The following is a 20,249-nucleotide window of genomic DNA, read 5'->3' on the forward strand; positions in this document are numbered from 1 at the left end:
ATTATACATAATAATGTTATATAATTAAAACATAAGCAATCTTAATTCATCTTCCGTTCCAATCACTGCTCTTTTTCTTTTCTTTCCTTTATAGCCAGGTTTTTCTACTCTAGATTTTTGCTCATTCATAGTTTACACATCCTAATTTAGCTTCTATTCTTTGAGCTTTGTTGAAATGCCCCTACTAGGTACTCTTCTGATATTCTGCTCTTCTCTATCAAAGCATTTATTACACTATGATTGCTTCTTTGTTAGAGGGGCATAAACTATTATTGACTTTAGTTCAGAGTTGTGTTGTCTCTGTGTACTTAGCAAATTATAACACAAGGAAAGCTTTGAGTAAACATGTGTTGCGTGAATGAATAGGCATTCAAACTAGTTATCATCTAAACTTTTAGCCTAAAAAAACTGATTATAAAGAACCTCTATAAAGCAATATGATTCCTAAGGAGTTTATTATATGTTGAATAAGGAGACGGTTAGCACATTAATTGTTAGTTTGTTTGCTAAGGTATTTATGTGTAGAAACATTTCTGTTGGTAATGTTTTATATTTATAGTTTCAGATATTTGATGCCTGTATATTAAATTAATTTTCCAGGTAGAAATAAATTCGAATTCTGGCATTTTTATCACCATGAATCCTGCTGGAAAAGGATATGGAGGAAGACAAAAACTTCCTGATAATCTTAAACAACTTTTCCGGCCAGTAGCCATGTCTCGCCCAGACAATGAGCTCATTGCAGAAGTTATTCTCTATTCAGAAGGCTTTAAAGATGCTCAAGTATTGGGCAGGAAATTGGTAGCTATTTTCAATCTATCTAGGTGAGTTTTTCTGTTTTATTTTTATATTTTGTGGTTCCAATGATTGATTATGTTTATTAGTGATTTTTTCTCATTTGTCCAATTTATTCAATGATTTTCACATTGGTGATTGTACTTAAGGTGTGACAGGAAAGATTTTACTTTAAATAATTAAAACATCTGGGCCTAAACTACTTGTTTTTCATAAATACTAGAAATCTAATCTCACTTTTTTAGGAAAAAAAATTTTTGGAGTGCTCCAGCTAAATGATACTTACTGATCTTATTTACCATTTGACCACTGAAAACGTATTCTTTTTTTTTATTTTTATTTTTTAAATTTCTTTATTGATTACAGTGTTACATATGTGTCCTTATTCCCCCATTACCCCTCTATTTCCCCCCTCATGCCCTCAACCCCCTGTTGTCTGTGTCCATTGGTTAGGCTTTTATGCATGCATACAAGTCCTTTGGTTGATCTCTCCTCCTTACCCCCACCCTCCCCTCCCTACCTTCCCTCTGAGGTTTGATTGTCTGATCGATGTTTCTCTGTCTCTGGATCTATTTTTGTTCATCAGTTTATGTTGTTCATTATATTCCATAAATGAGTGAAATCGTGTGATATTTATCTTTCTCTGCCTGGCTTATTTCACTTAGCATAATGCTCTCTATTTCCATCCATGTTGTTGCAAATGGTAAGAACTCCTTTTTTACCACAGCGTAGTATTCCATTGTGTAGATGTACCACAGTTTTTTAATCCACTCATCTGCTCATGGGCACTTAGGCTGTTTCCAAATCTTAGCTATTGTAAATTGTGCTGCTATGAACATAGGGGTGCATATATCCTTTCTAATTGGTGTTTCTAGTTTCTTGGGATATATTCCTAGAAGTGGGATCACTGGGTCAAATGGGAGAAAATGTGTTCTTTGGAGGGAGTCTTTTATATTTTTTCTCATGTCTTATTTTTGGTAATAGAGACTGGCTTTTAGCTTCTTTGGATAATCGAGAATTCTAGTCCATATCATTTAAAAGGTAGTGACAACTAGAATTTCAGAGATTGAGAGCTAGATAGATTAATTAGGAATAAAGGAAATAGATTGTATAATCATTAAAATTCTAGCCAGTTTATAGTACAATTTGGTAATTACAAAATAGTCATTGGGATATAAAGTACAGTATAGGGAATACTGTCAATGTTATTGTATTAACTATCTATGGTGCCAGGTCAGTACTAAAAATATCGGTGAGAGGGGACATTTCATTTGTAAAGTATGTGATTGTCTAACCACTATGCTTTATACCTAATACAACTAATACAAAATGATATTGAATGTGTAACCTTTAATTGAAAAATAAAATAAAATAAAGTGTGTGTGTGTGTGTGTGTGTGTTGGTTGGGTGGGGGGAGATAGCCAGTTTATGAACCATTCATCTTCAACATTTTACTTGAGTGATAATTTTGTGTGATTGGGTCTTTTATATAAATGTATGGGATATCAGTACTCATTTTTATTTGTCAGTAGTTATATTCTGTATTTCTTTGGTTATGATGATAAAAGGAATTCCTGATAGCTATTTGATGCTTTATGATTTTCATGTTTTTACTTAAGGGAACTTTTGACACCTCAACAACATTATGACTGGGGTTTGAGAGCTTTGAAGACAGTTCTGAGAGGAAGTGGAAACCTTCTTAGACAACTGAAGAAAACTGGCATTAAACAAGAAGGTCTGATTCATTATTCCAAATATAATCTTATTTTTTAAGATAAGCTTTAGTTTAGAATAGTTTTAGATTTATAGAAAAGTTACAAATACTTTCAGTTTAGAGTATATAGGGTTTTTGAATAAGCTATTCCTAGTTACTTCTGTTGTTAACATCGTACATTTATCAAAACTAATAAAGAAATATTAGTTTTCAATTGAAGTACTTACTGTATTAGGATTTTCCCTAGTTTTTTTGCCTAAAGTTTTAAAATGTGCATTAAATATTAAATAGTTGTGATAAATAGAGGAGTAGTCTAGTCTACTTGTTCTCAGTCTTTAATGTGCATTAGAATCCCCTAGACGAGGCTTGTTAAAACAGATCATTGGACTCCAACCTCAAAGTTCCTGATTTAGTAGGTCTGGAGTAGAGCCTAAGAATTTTTCTAGTCTTTAAACAAGAACAGAAACCTTAGAAACACATGGATATTTTCTTTTCCAAAGAGATAATATACCAAACAAAATAACCTTTTAAAAAACTCAAAAATATAAAAATGTAAAAAATACCTTTTAACTTAAAATAATTTTAGATGTACAGTAAAGTTGCAAAGATAGCACTCCCATTGTTTCATATTATTTACTATGGTACATTTGTCATAATGAAGAAACTGAGATAGTTACTTTACTATTAACTAAACTTGGACTTCACTTGATGTTTTGCTATTATGATCCTTTTTCTGTTCCAGGATTGAATCGTTGAATCTAGGGTCCCACATTGTATTTAGTTGTTATATCTCCTTAGTCCCCTCTGAAAAATGACAGTTTTTCAGTCTGTTTTTGTTTTCATGATGTTGACAGTCTTCAAGAGTACTAGTAGCAAGTGCCGAAGTAGCAGGTGGCAGGTGGCCAGGGAAGAGCCCCAGCCGGGGCTGAGCGCAGCTCTGCTGCTACTCACCCCAGCCCCGTTGAGCCTGCCGTCGCCACCCGGTAGTGCTGCCTTGGAGGTGGGAGAGGCTCCTGCCACCACAGCTGCTCTCACCAGCCATGAGCCCAGCTTCTAGCTGAGCGGTGCTCCTGCTGTGGGAGTGCACTGATCACCAGGGGGCAGCTCCTGCATTGAGCGTGTGTTCCCTGGTGGTCAGCTCACGTCATAGCGACTGGTTGTTCTGGTCATTCCAGTCATTCGGTCATAACGGTCGCTTAGGCTTTTATACTAGTACCAGAGGCCCTGTACACAAAATTTGTGCACTCGGGGGGGGGGGGGGTGGTCCCTCAGCCCGGCCTGCACCCTCTTGCAGTCTGGGAGCCCTCGGGGGATATCCGACTGCCAGTTTAGGCAGTCAGACATCCTTAGCGCTGCCACAGAGGCAGGAGAGGCTCCTGCCACCGCTGCTGCGCTCGCTAGCCGTGAGCCCGGCTTCTGGCTGAGCAGCACTCCCCCTGTGGGAGTGCACTGATCACCAGGGGGCAGCTGTGTGTTTAGCGTCTGCCCCCTGGTGGTAAGTGCACGTCATAGCGAGCAGTTGAGCGACCTTAGCATATCATTTGCATATTACGCTTTGATTGGTTCAACGGCCAACTGGATGACCGGACACTTAGCATATTAGGCTTTTATTATATAGGATATATAGACTAGCTAATTACAACAGTATCATTTTGAACCCCAGGTCACATAAGTCATTTTATCAATGGGTTGATACCCATATTTACATTTATTAGTTTGAAGGTTTAATCTCCTTTAGAGTCAAAAAGTACAGTCATCATTTCTCTATTTCATCCTTTCTAGTTCTTTCTTTTTTACAGCAGTATAGTAATTCATTGTATAGATGTATCACAGTTTTTTAATCCACTCATGTGCTGATGGACCCTTAGGCTGTTTCCAGATCTTAGCTATTATAAATTGTACTGCTATGAGCATAGGGGTGCATATATGCTTTCTGATTGGTGTTTCTGATTTCTTGGGATGTATTCCTAGAAATGGATTACTGGGTCAAATAGAATTTCCATTTTTAATTTTTTGAGAAAACTCCATACTCTTTTCCATAGTGGCTGCACCAGTCTGCATTCCCACCAGCAGTGTACAAGCGTTCCTTTTTCTCCACATCCTCACCAATACTTGTTGTTTGTTGATTTGTTGATGATAGCCATTCTGACAGGTGTGAGATGGTACCTCATTGTCACTTTGATTTACCTCTGTTGGATGATTAGTGACTTTGAGCATGTTTTCATATGTCTCTTGGCTTTCTGAATGTCCTCTTTCAAAAAGTGTCCTTTGCCCATTTTTTGATTGGATTGTTTATCTTCCTTTTTGTTAAGTTCTTTGAGTTCCGTATAAATTTTAGAGATTAAACCCTTATTGGATGTAACATTGACAAATATGTTCTCTTACGCAGTGAGCTCTCTTGTTTTGTTGATGATTTCTTTTTATTTAGATGTAGTCCTATTTATTTTCTTCTTACTTTCCATTGTCCTAGGAGAAGTATCAGTAAAGATACTGCTACAAAATATGTGTGATATTTTGCTGCCTATGGATTCTTCTAAGATTTTTATTGTTTCCCATCTTATAGTTAAGTCTTTTATTCATTTTGAGTTTATTTTTATGTATGGTATAAGTTGGTGGTCTAGTTTCATTTTTTTTGCATGTATCTGTCCAATTTCCCAAAAACAATTTATTAAATAGACTGTCTTGACTCCACTGTATGCTCTTGCCTTCTTTGTCAAATATTAATTGAGCATAATGGTTTGGGTTCATTTCTGGGTTCTGTGTTCTGTTTCATTGGTCTATACGTCTCTTCTTGTGCCCAGTACCAGGCAGTTTTGAGAAAAGTGGCTTTGTAATACAGCTTGATATCTGGTATTGTGATCCCTCCAACTTTATTCTTCTTTCTCAAGATTGCTGCAGCTATTCGTTTTTTGTTTCTTTAATTCCATATGAATTTTTGCAAAGTTTGTTTTAGGTCTGTCAAATATGCTGTTGGTATTTTAATGGGGATTGCATTGAATCTATAAATTGCTTTGGTTAGTATGGACATTTTAATGATATTGATTCTACCAATTCATGAACATTGTCTATTCTTCCACTTGTTTATATCTTCCTCTATCTCCTTTTTCAATGTCCTATAGTTTTGTGAGTACAGGTCTTTTACCTCCTTCATTAAGTTTATTCCTAGGTATCTTAATTTTTTTTGTTGCAATGGTAAATGGTTTTTTTTTTTTTTAAGTTTCATTGCTGAATTCATTTATTAAATCTAGTAGTTTTTTGATGGAGTCTTTAGGGTTTTCTATGTACAATATCATGTCATCTGTGAATAATGACAGTTTTATTTCTTCTTTTCCAATTTGGATACCTTTTATTTCTTCTTCTGATTTCTGTGGCTAGCACTTCCAATACTATGTCGAACAGGAGTGGTGAAAGTGGGCATCCCTGTCATGTTCCTGTTCTTAGGGGAAATGGTTTTAGTTTTTGCCATTGAGTATAATGTTGGCTATAGGTTTGTCATATATGGCCTTTATCATGTTGAGGTATGATCCCTTTATTCTCACTTTGCTGAGAGTTTTTATTAAAAATGGGTGTTGTATTTTGTCAGATGCTTTTTCTGCATCAATTGATATGATCATGTGGTTTTTGTCTTTCATTTTTTTATGTGATGTATCACGTTTTTTGATTTTGCTGATATTGTACCAGCCTTGCATCTCCAGAATAAATCCCATATGGTCATGTTGTATGATCTTTTGGATGTATTGCTGGATGCGATTTACTAATATTTTGTTGAGGCTTTTAGCATCTATTTTCATCAGGGATATTGGCCTGTAATTCTCTTTCTTTGTATTGTCTTTATTTGGTTTTGGGATTAGGGTAATGCTGGCTTCATAGTAAGAACTTGAATGTGTTCCTTCCTCTTGAATTTTTTGGATAAGTCTGAGGAGAATCAATGTTAGTTCTTTGAATGTTTGGTAAAACTCCTCTGTGGCCCTGGCTGATTTGGCTCAGTAGATAGAGCGTGGGCCTGCGAACTGAAGGGTCCCAGGTTTGATTCTGGCCAAGGGCACATGCCCGGGTTGCGGGTTTGATCCCCAGTAGGGGACGTGCAGGAGGCGGCTGATCAATGATTCTCTCATCATTGATGTTTCTATCTCTCCCACTCCTTCCTCTCTGAAATCAATAAATATATATTTAAAAAAACCAAAACAACAGACAAATAACAAAACAAAACTCCTCTGTGAAGCCATCGGACCAGGGCTTTTGTTTGCTGGAAGTTTTTTGATTACTGCTTTAATTTCCTCAGTAGTTATCAGCCTATTTAGGTTTTTTGATTCTTCCTGATTGAGTTATGGAAGTTTGTATTTTTCTAGGAATATGTCCATTTTGTCTAGGTTAGTGGTTCTGAATGTGAGACACACACCCCACAGGGGGGAAATTTTATTTTTAAGGGGGCAATTTGATTTTTAAACGGTTTGAGAATGAGTTATTAACAGTGAATTTTTTGCATTTCTTATGGTTCTAGGGGCTTCATATACAATGTATAAATATATATTGTGACATATTCATTTCAGTTCTGCATTATATATGTTGAGACTTGATTTGCTATTTTTCCATATCACAGTATATTATTATTTTTTTTAAACAATTTCTTAGTTATTTCTTCCTCAGTACTTCAGCTATCCTTTTTGTTCTTTTATTTTTCTCTTTCATAGATGTCATGTTCTTTGGAAGGTTGTTTAGACCAAGTTTATGGCCTTTTATTCTTCCTCCACATGAACTTCACTTTTTGAATAATAAAAATTATATATCACAGGGGGAATTTTAGAGATGTTTAAATGGGGCCTGGTCAAAAAGGGTTGGGAACCACTGGTCTAGGTTGTCTAGTTTGTTGTAGTAGAGTCACAGTCCTTTTTTACAATCCTTTGCATTCTGTGTGGTCAGTTGTTACCTCACCTCTTTCATTTCTGATTTTGTTTATTTGAGTCCTCTCTTTTTGTTTCTTGGTGAGCCTGACTAGAGGTTCATCAATCATGTTTAGCCTTTCAATAAACCAGCTCTTGGATCTATTTATCTTTTGTATTTTTTTTTTTTTGGGTGTGTGTGTGTCTATGTCATTTACTAGTATTTCTGCTCTGATCTTTATTATTTTCTTCCTTCTACTTACTCTGGGCTTTTCTTTTGCTCTCTTTCTAGTTCTTTAAGTTGTAGGGTTAGATAACTTACTATCATTTTTTCTTGTTTTTTGAGGTAAACCTGCAGTGCTATGAAGTTCCCTCTCAAGACTGTTTTCACTGTGTCCCATAGATTTTGGATTGCTGTGTTTTCATTGTCATTTCTTTGGTAACCCATTCATTGTTTAATAGCATGCTATTTAGCCTCCATATGTTTGATTGCTTTTTATTGTTTTTATTGTACTTGATTTCTGATTTTATGCCATTGTGATATGAGAAGATGCTTGATATGATTTCAGTCTTCTTGAATTTGTAGAGACTTAACCTGTGCCCTAATATGTGCTGTATCTTTGAAAATGTCCCAGGTGCATTTCAGAAGAATGTTTATTCCATATCTTTGGGGTGAAATATCTGAAGATGTCAATTAATTCTATCAGATCTAGTGAGTTGTTTAGAATTGCTGTTTCTTTGTTGATTTTTTGTCTAGTGTCTTTATCCAGTGGTGTCAATGGGGTATTAAAGTCCCCTATTATGATTGTATTGCTTTCTATCTTTCCTTTGGTTTCTTCCAGAAGTGTTTTTAATGTATTTCCTTGCTCCTATATTGGGTGCATATCTGTTTATCAGAGTTACATCCTTTTGTTGAATTGATCCTTTTAGTATTATGATGTGGCCTTCCTTATCTCTTGTTATGGCCTTCACTTTGAGGTCAATTTTGTCAGATATAACTATTGCTACCCCAGCTTTTTTTCATTTCCATTTGCCTGAAAATTTTTTTCCAACCCTTCACTTTTAGTCTGTGTGAGTCCTTTGTTCTGAGGTGGGTCTCTTATAGATAGCCTATATATGGGTCATGTTTTCTTATCCATTCAGCTACCCTATGCTTTTGATTGGAGCATTTAATCCATTTACATTTAAGGTATTATTGACTAGTGGCCCAGTGCACAAAATTTGTGCACATTAAAAGGGGATTAATTAGAGGAAATAATTTAATATTGCTATTTGCCCTTTCTCTATAATAGAAGTGTCAGAGATGAAAGAAAATTAGTAAAATGTGTATGAAAACCTTCCTCCTGTCAGAGTCTGGGGCACACCATGGGACCCAGAGTCAAGTCCCCGCCCACCCACATGCACCTCAAAATTGTGTGAGACCCAGACCCGGCAGCCCCCCCCCCCCATTGGGATAGATCCAGACCTGGCTAGTCCCACCCTTGTCATGCCCCGCTGGGCAGGGAATGTAGCTTCAGGTTCTCTGGCCCAGCGCCAGGACGGGGGGCGTGGCCTGAGGTCCCCCGTGAAGCCCCACCAGGTGTGGGACATGGCCTGAGATCCCCTGTCAAGCCCCGCTGGGTGGGGGGCATGGCCTGAGGTCCCCCGTCAGGCAGGGGCAGGGGGAACAGCCTCAGGTCCCCTGTCAAGCCCCATCGGCAGGGGGGCACAGCCTCAGGTCCCCTGGCTTGGTGCTGGGGTGGGGAGTGCGGCCTGAGGTCCACCAGCCTGGTGCCAGGGTGGGGGGAACGGCCTGAAGTCCCCTGTCAAGCCCCACCTGGTGGGGTCATGGTCTGAGGTCCCCCGGCCTGGCCCTGGTGCCGGGGGTGCAGCCTGAGGTCCCCTAGCCCAGCACCAGGATGGGATGTGCACCTTGAGGTTCCATGTAAATCCCCACTAGGTGGGGGACATGGCCTGAGGTCCCCTGGCCTGGCGCTGGGGCAGAGGTCCCCTAGCCCAGCACCAGGACGGGAAGCACACCTTGAGGTCCCCTGTCAAGCCCCACCAGGTGGGGGGGTGCGGCCTGAGGTCCCCCGAACTGGTGCTGTGGTGGGGGGAGCAGCCTGAGTTCCCCTAGCCCAGCACCAGGACAGGAAGTGCACCTTGAGGTCCCCTGTCAAGCCCTGCCGGGTGGGGGGTGTGGCCTGAAGTCCCCTGTCAAGCCCTACCTGGTGGGGGGCACGGCCTGATGTCCCCTGGCCTGGCATTGGGCGGGGGAGCAGCCTGAGGTCCCCTAGCCCAGCACCAGGACGGGAAGTGCACCTTGAGGTCTCCTGTCAAGCCCTGCAGGGTGTGGAAGGCGGCCTGAGGTCCCTTGTCAAGCCCCATGGGGGGCAGGGGAGGTCGTAGCCTCAGGTCCCTGCTGATTGCTTGTTAAGGCTCCTTATGGGAACTTGCCCTCAGCTGTGGGTCCAGCCATCTTTGTGACTGAGTGATGGTTAATTAGCATATTCCCTCTTTATTAGATAGGATAGGCACTTGTTTGTTGCCATTTTTATTCCTTATGCCTGTGTTGCTTGTTCCCTTTCTATTTCTTCTTTTTATAACAGTCTCTTTAGCATTTCATGTATTGCTTGCTTGGTGGTAATATATTCTCTTAGTTTTTTTTTTTTTTTTTGGTCTGCAAATCTCCCGATTTCACCTTCAATTTTGAATGATAGCCTTGCTGGATAGAGTATTCTTGGTTTTATTCCCTTGCTTTGTATCACTTTGTATACTTCATTCCATTCCCTTCTGGCCTGATGTGTTTTTGTTGAGAAATCAGTTATAGTCTAATGGGAGATTCTTGTAGATAACTTTTTGTCTCTCTCTGGCTGCTCTGTTTGGATGTGTTTTCTACCTTGTCTTCTATCTCGCTGATTCAGTTCTCAGGTTCTTCTAGTGTACTATTGAAACCTTCCATTGTGTTCTCTATTGCAGCTCTGTCATTCTTCATTTCCTCTTGATTCTTACACATGTTGGTGAATTTTTCATCCAGCCTTTTGAGCATTCTTATTCTCATTACTCTGAATTTTTTCTCTGACAAATTGCTTGCCTCCATTTCATTTATTTCCTTTTCTTGTAATCTCTTCTTTCACATGGGTTTGTTTCTTTGTCTTCCCATTTTTTGCTGTTTCTTTGTGTTTGTTTCTATGTATTAGATCAAACTGCTATGCCACCCAGATTTTTTGAATTTGTCATATGTAGTAGATCCTGCACCTTGTGGTGCAGTCCCTCAGGTCTTCTGGGCTGGGTATTCTCGGGATGCAGCCTACTTGACATATTTGGGTTTTGTTTATAGAGTTGGGTCTCGAATGTTATTGTTCCATTCATGGATGGGGTCTCCTCTCAGGGTATCTGGTTATATGGTTTGCTCTCTATCAATTCGTGCCAACCAATTCATGCTGACTGAATTGTACAAAATACAACACGATAAGACATGATACAAAATAAACAGAATATGATTGTACACAAGATACCTATAACCCCAATAAAAGTGACCACCAGAGAAAAGAGAATTAGGTGAGAGAAAAGAGGCCAAAAATGATAGCGATTAAAGAGAAAAAGGAAAGAAGAAGAAAAAGAAAAAAAATATGGGGAGAAAACCCCACAGAACAAACAGATAATCCAAAAAGCACAAACAAAAAATACCTAGAAAAAAGGGAGGCAGAATCTGTAGAAGTATAGCTTAAATACAGAAAATAAGGTTAAGGAATTGGATGAATAGGGGAATAGTTTAGTATAGAGGAGTGAGAAAGAGGATGAGTAGATAAGAAGAAAAAAATAAAATAAAATGTTTATTTGTTTATTTATCTTTATTTGAAAAGGGGACTAGAGGAGAGAGCAGATAGGCCTGAATTTAGGAAGTGAAAATAATTTAAAAATTAGGAGAAGAAAAGAGCAAGATAGGTGAGGGGGGAAAAATGACTAGTGAAGACAGAGAAAAGAGAAGGGAAAATGGAGTAGGAGCAGGCAAGAGGAAATTAGATATATTAAAAAGCCAACAGTCTACAAGAATAATAACACATCAGTGAAGGAGATAAAGAAGATCAATTTTTAACAAGGGGTAAAAAGAAAGGAAAGAGAAAAACTAAACAGGGATGGGAGAAGAAAAACAAGATGAAAAGGGAGAAGTGAGGAAGAAAAAGGTGAAAAAAAGAAGTAAAACATAATAACAATAAAAAAATAAAAATAAAGAAAAAAATAATAAAAAAAATAAAAAATGAAGTGTCATTCGCTTCAGCCTAGTTTTAATGTCCCAGGGGAGCTGGGTTAGGACCCCAATCTTCTGTTCTGTCTGCCAATTCTGGGCTTCCTGTTAGGTAGTTAGGTGCAGACCACTGTCAGGCATTGTCTTTGGTGTTCAGCACTGTGTTGAATCTCCAAGTGACCCACTCCTCCTATGTTTGTGTCTGTCTCCACAGGCCTTGGCTGCACACAAGCAGGTGGGACCAGTCTGCACTCTTTACTTGTCTGCCAGCTGTCAGTCTCAATCACTCAAGCATCTGACTGGGCTTTACGTGGGGGTGGTGCTGTTTCACTTTCTGGGAATTACTAGTAGATTGATGTTTTTCCCCTCACCCAGAGCTACTCCTCTGTGTGTCCCAAAATATTACTCTGGCCTTGGTTGGTCAGCGATCCTTGTATGGAGACCAGTGGGGTTGGCTGGCAACCTGGAATTTTTATCAGTCTGGTTCCCAGAATAGTGGGCCTGACAGGCCCCTCTTCCAACCCAGTCACTGAGGGCTCTTTGGGACTATTCAGAGCCTTTGTTTCCTTTGTATAGCTCAGAATGCAGGCAGGGTGTGGCAGGCTGTATTACCTACTAGGAGGGACTAGCTCTTCAGGAGAGAAATGGCCGTTTAGATTTGGAAGGTTATGAATGTCCCAATGTCAGATTTCTAGTCTCCTCTCCCTGCCCTGCTTCCCATCACAGCTTCTCCTGCCACAAATCTGTACCTCTATCTGCACCACATCCGTGGGTGAGTGTTTGCAGTTGAAAAGGCCTATGTACTTTTTTTAGGGAATAAAAGCAAAGACAAAACAAAGGGAAAACAACCACAAAACTTCGGGTTTCTCTCCCCCAGGCACTGCACTGCTTGGGCTGTTTTTCAGGATGCAGCCCCTCGCAACTGTGGTCTTTATACCTAGATTCACCAGCTACGTCTTTTCCTTTTCACAGTTGGGTATAACGCCTGTTGCCAAGGGATGCAGTCTTGGTGCAGTGCAGCTTCCTCCTCACCCTCTGGCCCCACCCCATGGTTTTGTGTCCCTCTCCAACGCAGATCTCCGTTCCTACCATTCTACAGGTGTCCTACCATTCTACAGGTGTCCTCTGCTCCTCCTTGTTGTGAATTATCTCCTCAGCTGTGTTCAATTTGCTAATTCCAGGTGGATGTTCTCTGATTTAGTTGTCTTTCCAGTCTGGCTCTGGGATGAGGTGCATGACTGTTGGAGACCGGGTGTAAGCTGACATGGTCCTTGCACCTGAAGGGACTAGCAAGGCTGTCCCCTACCCACACAGTTTTCCAGGCTTGTTTGGATGGCGGTTATCAGTAGAATGAGAGCAACCCTTCATACCTTCCAAGAAGTCTGTAACTATTTACTGAGATTTGCTGTACTGAGAATGTGTCCTGCTCTGTCTCTCCCTTAGAGATTAAGAGGAACAAAGAATACATTCCTCTTGACAGGCCTCCTAGTCAGTGTTTTGTGTATAAAAGGCATTACGCAGTTAATAAACTTGCTGCAGTCTCTCGATGACCTGTAGTCTTCCGGATCCCGCTCTCCGCTCTCCTGTCTTTCTTTGTTTTCTCAATTCCCACCTCCCTACCTCAGCCCGGTTCAACCTGTCAGGCTGGCCCTGGCACATGACATGTCTGCCTCATTAGCTGCCTTTTTTCTCCCCCAGAGAACGTTTTGACCGTTGCCAGACCAGACGGGAGTGGGGTTAGGGGAATGGGTGAAAAAGGTGACAGGGTAAAGAAGTACATATGATAGTTACAGAATAATTATGGGGATGTAAAGTACGGCATATTGAGTATAGTCAATAATATTGTAATAACTATGAATGATGTCAGATTTATTGGGTGATCACTTAGAAAGTTATATAAATGTGTAATCACTTGGTTGCACACCTGAAACTACTGTAATATTGTGTGTCTGAAACTGAAAAATAAAAAATTATTTAAAAAGTTAAAGCACTGAAGAAGGTAAGACAGCACAGGAAAAAGGATTATATGAAGTTACCTATTTGGACTCTAAATGATTAAAGTATACATCTTAAAAAGGAAGGTATTTTAGCTATATTATTAGGTGAGCATATGCCAGGTGAAGTGATTCAATTACTGTTTTTCAGTTGTCTATTTCTGGCGATTTTTAAGAAAGGTTAAAACTATACTTGAAGTAAATAAAGATGACTTATTTGTGAGAGATTATTCAGTGCTTGAAATAATCTCTAGTGCAATCAAACCTCTTTGTATATACTTAAACATAGAAATGTTAAACAATTTATAAAAATACCAGGCTAAAAGTAGTTTCTTGCCTTTATGTATACTTCTTATCAATCAGCAGCTGATATCCTTGAAAAAATAAGAATCTTGCAATCATTTAATATTTACATTGCGTTTAAGAATAGGTTTATGAGTCAGTTTTGAGCAAGGCTGATAGAAGATTTTTGCTTTGTTTGTTAGTTTTTAGTCATAGTACATAAAATCTCTGGAGGAAATATTGGTATATTTGGAGATATATCTGAATCTGGAATTAGTTGGTTTGGGTTTAAATTCCAGCTGTATAAAATAATACTGCTGTGCATTTTCCGGTAAGTCATTAAACCCTTGGAGATTTAATGTTCTCATATGTAAAATTAGACTAATACTAGTAATACTTCCTTTCTTTACACAGTTGTTATAAGGTTTATATCAAAATAGTAAAGTACTATGCCAATGTAAATGATAATAATTTTTAATATTAATTAACGTCTGAGAATGCCTGGGATTTAAATTCTATGGAAAAGGATTCATGATTCTACCTATTGGTACTTATTTTTCAGCAGTCAAAAGATAATAAGGTAGACTTATCTATTCACATGATAACATAGGTCTTTAAATGTTACTAAATTCTAGTGCATCATTTAATTACTAACAGTGCATATTAAGGCACTTAAACACTATTTTAATTGTCATTAACTTCATAACTAATAAATTTCAAAATGAAACTTTTTCTCTAGTTAATGAAAGTCATATTGTGGTACAAGCACTGAGGCTTAATACTATGTCAAAGTTTACATTTGCTGATTGCACTCGGTTTGATGCACTGATCAAAGATGTGTTTCCTGGAATTGACTTTAAAGAAGTAGAATATGATGAACTGAGTGCTGCATTACAGCAAGTCTTTGAGGAGGCCAATTATGAAATCATACCCAATCAGGTAACTATCAAGAATATTTTATACTAAATTGACCCTTCCTACTAGTTAATTCCTTAGTACCTATCTATTATTTATCTTTCATCTTATCTTTCATCTTTCCACTTAAATCTTATTTGCTCAGGGAAGCCTTTCCTGATCTTTAAGTCCAGATTAGTTCACCTTGTTATGTGCTTTCTTGTTATACAGTGTGTCCCTTAAAAATGTGTACATACTTTAACAGCTCAGTTTTGATAATGAAATTTATTTGAATAAACTCTGGCTTTATAATTATCCAAAGTGTGTGTATACATTTTTTGGGATACCCTATATATATTTGTTTAGGGTTTCATTTTGTATTTGATTAATATTGATTCTCCCTCATCAGCTAGTAGTCTCTATGAAAGGCAGGATTCATGTCTATTTTTGCTCACCATTTTATTCCTTGTACCGTTTACAGAGCCTGGAATATAATAGATCCATTTTATATAAATGTTATATATAAAATGGTGATGTTCACCTTCATCACTTATTTTAGTGTTTGTCAATTTCTTAGCAGTTCTTTTTAGTAGGTCTTTTTATGTAGCACAAGTACACGTTTAAAATGAACACTTTTTTCTCTTTTTTTTTTTGAGGGACACAGGATATAAATGATTGAACAAGTGAATAAAGTAATAAATATAGTATGTTTGATGAATGAGTGATTGAAGGACATAATAGACATGTATTGTCAAATAACTTAGAAAACATTTTTTTAAGGAAATACTGGATTTAAAGATCACATTGTATATATGTTCAGATTTATTTAGGAATATTTTTTTTAATTTAAGGCTTTATCTTCCACTGAAGAAATCAAAGGCTTAATTTATATACAATAACTGTTAGAGAATGAGTGCAGAGATGTGTATATTGTGTACTGTAAGTCATTTTTTTACCATGTTCTTTTCTACTAGATCAAGAAGGCTTTAGAATTGTATGAACAATTACGCCAGAGGATGGGAGTTGTTATTGTTGGTCCAAGTGGTGCTGGAAAATCAACTCTATGGAGAATGCTAAGGGCAGCACTTTTTAAAATTGGCAAAGTGGTAAAACAATATACCATGAATCCCAAAGCTATGCCTAGACATCAATTATTAGGCCATATTGACATGGATACAAGGGAATGGTCTGATGGTGTTTTGACAAATAGTGCTCGCCAAGTAGTTCGAGAACCTCAAGGTTGGTCTTCGTTATGTGAATCATTGCTGTATTTAATTTTAGTGGATGATAGATCTTGTGTATAATGCTATTCTTATCAAGTCTTATACATGACCATGCACTGCTTTTTTTTTTAATCCTCACTCAAGGGAGGGGGGATAGGGGAAGAGAGAAAGAGAGAGAGAGAGAGAGAGGGAGAGAGAGAAGAGAAGAGAAGAGAAGAGAAGAGAAGAGAAGAGAAGAGAAGAGAAGAGAAGAGAAGAGAAGAGAAGAGAAGAGAAGAAGAGAGAAACATTGATGTGAGAGACACATTGATTGACTGCCTCCCACGAGCAACCAGACCAGCGGCAGGGATCAGACTTGCAACCCAGATAAGTGCCCTTGACTGGGAATCGAATCCACAATTTTTCCATGCAAAGGCCGATGCTCTACCACTGAGCCACACCAGTCAGGGCCATGAACTGCCTTTCAATGATGTATATTGATATTTTACTTGGAGGGGCCCAAGACATGCAATAATTTATATATTTTGCAACTTTATTATAATAGGAACTCAGAGTAATCTGGGTGAGTTGAAATTCAAAATTAGATTAATTTACTGAATAAATACACAATTTTTGATTGCTGAGTTGATACCATAATGCCTCATAAATAAGCAAGATGACAAATTTTTATTTAGAATTAAAATTGGTATCTTTACAAATACTTTTAACTCATCAGTTTGAATACAGTGTTTTAAATAATTTTGAAAATTTAAGTTGTAAAATAGTAGACTTCAAGGTATAAATTTTTTGGCTTGGTGGTTAGGAGAGTTTTTGGCCAGAATCAAGTGAAGACTCCCTACTTTTTGTTAGGTCATAATTTAATTATAGTTGTTTTTCTAAGCCAGTGAGTGAAAAGTTTAGAAATCTAATACATTGAAAGGGATTTTCAATATAGTTTTTTCATTTTCAATGTAGTCAATATTATTACACAACTAGAAACCAGATATTACCTATACTCTTTCTCACACTTTTAAAAAAAATCCTCACCCAAGGATATGTTTTTATTGATTTTGGAGAGAGGGGGAGGGAGAGAGATAGACACCCATGTGAGGGAGAAACATCTACTGGTTGCCTCCCATACCTGCACTGACCGGGGATCGAACCTGTAATCTACGTATGTGCCCAACTGACTACCTGGCCAGGGCTTTCTCACACTTTTATTGTTGGTACTTTTCTCTTTGACTTGTTTTAAAGGTCCAAGTACAAATTGAAATCACTCTCATTTTAAGAGGAATGGATAAAAAAGGTTTCTTCTATGGAAAGACTTATATATACACTTGCTCACTACTTCTCCTTTTTAAAGTCACCTTTTTATATATCAAAAAGTTAGTGGCGAATTTTAAAAATTTCTCTAAAGAGTGGGTTCTCAATATTTTCTAAAAGAGATATTACATAGCAAGCATTCATACATTCTTATGACATGGTAGAAGACAAGGTTAAGGAAATAGAAATACTGAACTCTTGGACACCATGTTTTCTTTCAGTGAGATTTCATTTCTGTATGTTTGTAGATAAATAGAATATTATCACATGCTATATAAGGTGATTGGCCAGCTGAGCCAGGATAATCCATGGGGTCTCCAGCACATTTGAAGTGCACATTTATGTAAAAAATTTCAACTTGTTCTATGTTTTGTTCTTTATATTTAACTTGAGTAATATAAAGTAATACTTATGGAAATCACTTCTAAAGAGTAAGAGAATTATTTATTCCTTATTTTTAATTATTATCATTGCATATATTTTTATTCGATCTTTACTTTCATGGTTTAAAAACAGATGTCAGCTCATGGATAATCTGTGATGGTGATATTGATCCTGAATGGATAGAATCTCTGAATTCGGTTCTGGATGACAATCGACTGCTCACTATGCCCAGCGGGGAAAGGATTCAGTTTGGCCCAAATGTTAACTTTGTATTTGAAACTCATGATTTAAGTTGTGCCTCGCCAGCCACAATATCTAGAATGGGAATGATCTTTCTTAGGTAAACCATAAAAGCAACTGCATATATTATATTAGAATGTTCTTTAATTATTACTTTGTTTTCATAGCTAAGTGAATTATGTATTTTATAAATAATGTATAATTTTATTTTTTTAATAATGTTTTTGTTTGCTAAGTTTTAATTCATTCAGAGAGTTACTGTTTTACTGCAATTGAATTATTTCAGCAATGTTGTCCTATCACAATTTCTAAATAATTATTTTTGTTTGCTTAAGTGAAACAGACAGTATTTAATTTGTTTTCTTGTTTTTTCTATTACTGTTATTTAAACTTCAAAAAAAATCCTCACTGGAGGATATGTTCACTGATTCTAGAGAGAGGCGAAAGAAGGAGAGAGGGAGAGAGAGAAACATCAGTGTGAGTGAGACACATTGATTGGTTGCCTTCTGTATGTATGTGCCCACTGGGATTCGAACCCACAACCTTTTGGTGTACGGGACAATGCTCCAACCAACTGAGCCACCTGGTCAGGGCAGAGGCTAATATTATAAAGTTTAGTGTTAATATTTTAATAATAGAATCTCAGATTTATAGAATTTTAAGATTAATCCAAGTTCAAATGATCTTATGGTCCAACCTTTAATTTTACAAATTGGAAAGCTCTTTTCTTAATACTTTTTTTTCTTCTTTAATATCTGGAAGAGGCTTAAAGAGCAAAAATGAATAGTAAACTAATTTTAGATATGTACATGTCAGAACATGGACATTTGAGCCAGTTTTAGTTCCTGAAATGAGTAATTAGAATGTTCTCTTTTACTTTTTGAATTTGTTTAGAATTTGATATTTATCAGTCTATATAAAGTGCTCTACTGTTTTAGGGCCATTTAAAGCGATTTCATGTGTTGTATGATACATGATACTGTTATTACTTTGGTTTAAATTTATTGTTTCCAAAATTATTTCATTACTTACTTATTTGAAACATTTATATTAAACTTGTAATAAACTCTAACTAACATTTTGAGATTTTATTAAAAATATAACATTGGGTTTATAGCTTTAGTAGCAATAGTTCACACAATTTATCTTGCTTATTTCATGTATTCTTAAAATTTTATGAAGAAATATAGGATAAAGTGAAAAATTATAATTAAATTTAAAAATATCTATTGAATGTATATTATGTATTTGCCATAAAGTTAGTCATTTTAGGAGAGACAAAGCAGGAAAGGATTAAAACTTGGATTTATAGAGAGCTGCTTTTTATGGAACATATGTTCAAGTAGAGGAAATAAATAAAACAATTATAATACAAGATAGCATATAAGCAAAATAAATGGTGAGTAGAATGCCATGGATATTGCTGTAGAAGTTTGAAAACTGTTGGTGAACCAGATATTGCTTGTGAGAGACATAATGAATATATGTGATTTCATGTAAAATATGAATACATATTAACATGTTTGATTAGCTCGTACCTAAGTTTCATTTATTTCTTCAGCAGGTATTTATTGAACACTTGCTATAGAATAAACCAAGAGGACCTTTTAATAGTGAAAGAGACTACAACTGAAACTAATACAAAATAACTTAAACTACAATTGAAAAATAAAATTAAAAAATAGTGAAAAAGAATGCTATTAATTATCCTGGGGCAATGAGTATAAACTAGGATTGTCTTGGACAAACCTGAAAGGCAGTTGCCTGAGGCATTATGGAGATGCCATTAATGACAATGTCTTTATTTTGAAGGACCTTGGTGTCTTGTTTATAGGTTTTGAGATGATCTAATATAACTGAAATATTTATCTTTGATCTTTCCATTTTTCTTTTTCTTATTAGACTGGATAGAAATTCAAGGGCTCAGTATTTAATATTGTTGCTATAAAACAGTGTTACAAGATAGGAAAAATAATGCACTTATGAGCTCCTGTCAATTCTAAACTTATTAATCTCTGAGTTGTTTTTAGTATAATTATTTTATAATTATGTAATATATTATTTTGAATAATATGTCAATATGATATTTAATATCAGTCATGGGTGTTAGTCATATAATTAAGTGCCTTGCTACAAGAATTATATTATACTGTAGAAAGAGTTTTTATTTTTATTTTATTTTATTTTTTAAAAAAATATATTCCACTGATTTTTTACAGAGGAAGGGAGAGGGATAGAGAGTTAGAAACATTGATGAGAGAGAAACATCGATCAGCGGCCTCCCTCACACTCCCCACTGGGTATGTGCCCGCA

The 20,249-nt window shown here is 36.9% G+C and overlaps 1 protein-coding gene across 2 annotated transcripts in view; it reads left to right on the forward strand.

The window, feature by feature from the left end:
* Positions 1–20,249, forward strand: part of DYNC2H1 (dynein cytoplasmic 2 heavy chain 1) — a 378,097-nt gene that overhangs the window by 70,414 nt on the left and 287,434 nt on the right. For both annotated transcript variants that reach the window (XM_080641013.1, XM_080641014.1), the window contains exons 35-39: positions 601–824; positions 2,415–2,530; positions 14,633–14,832; positions 15,762–16,026; positions 17,829–18,036. In XM_080641013.1, coding sequence (XP_080497139.1) covers positions 601–824; positions 2,415–2,530; positions 14,633–14,832; positions 15,762–16,026; positions 17,829–18,036 — 1,013 coding nt within the window. The remainder of the gene's footprint in view (positions 1–600; positions 825–2,414; positions 2,531–14,632; positions 14,833–15,761; positions 16,027–17,828; positions 18,037–20,249) is intronic.

This window comes from Plecotus auritus, assembly GCF_963455305.1.
Source record: "Plecotus auritus genome assembly, chromosome: 9".
NCBI lineage: Eukaryota > Metazoa > Chordata > Mammalia > Chiroptera > Vespertilionidae > Plecotus > Plecotus auritus.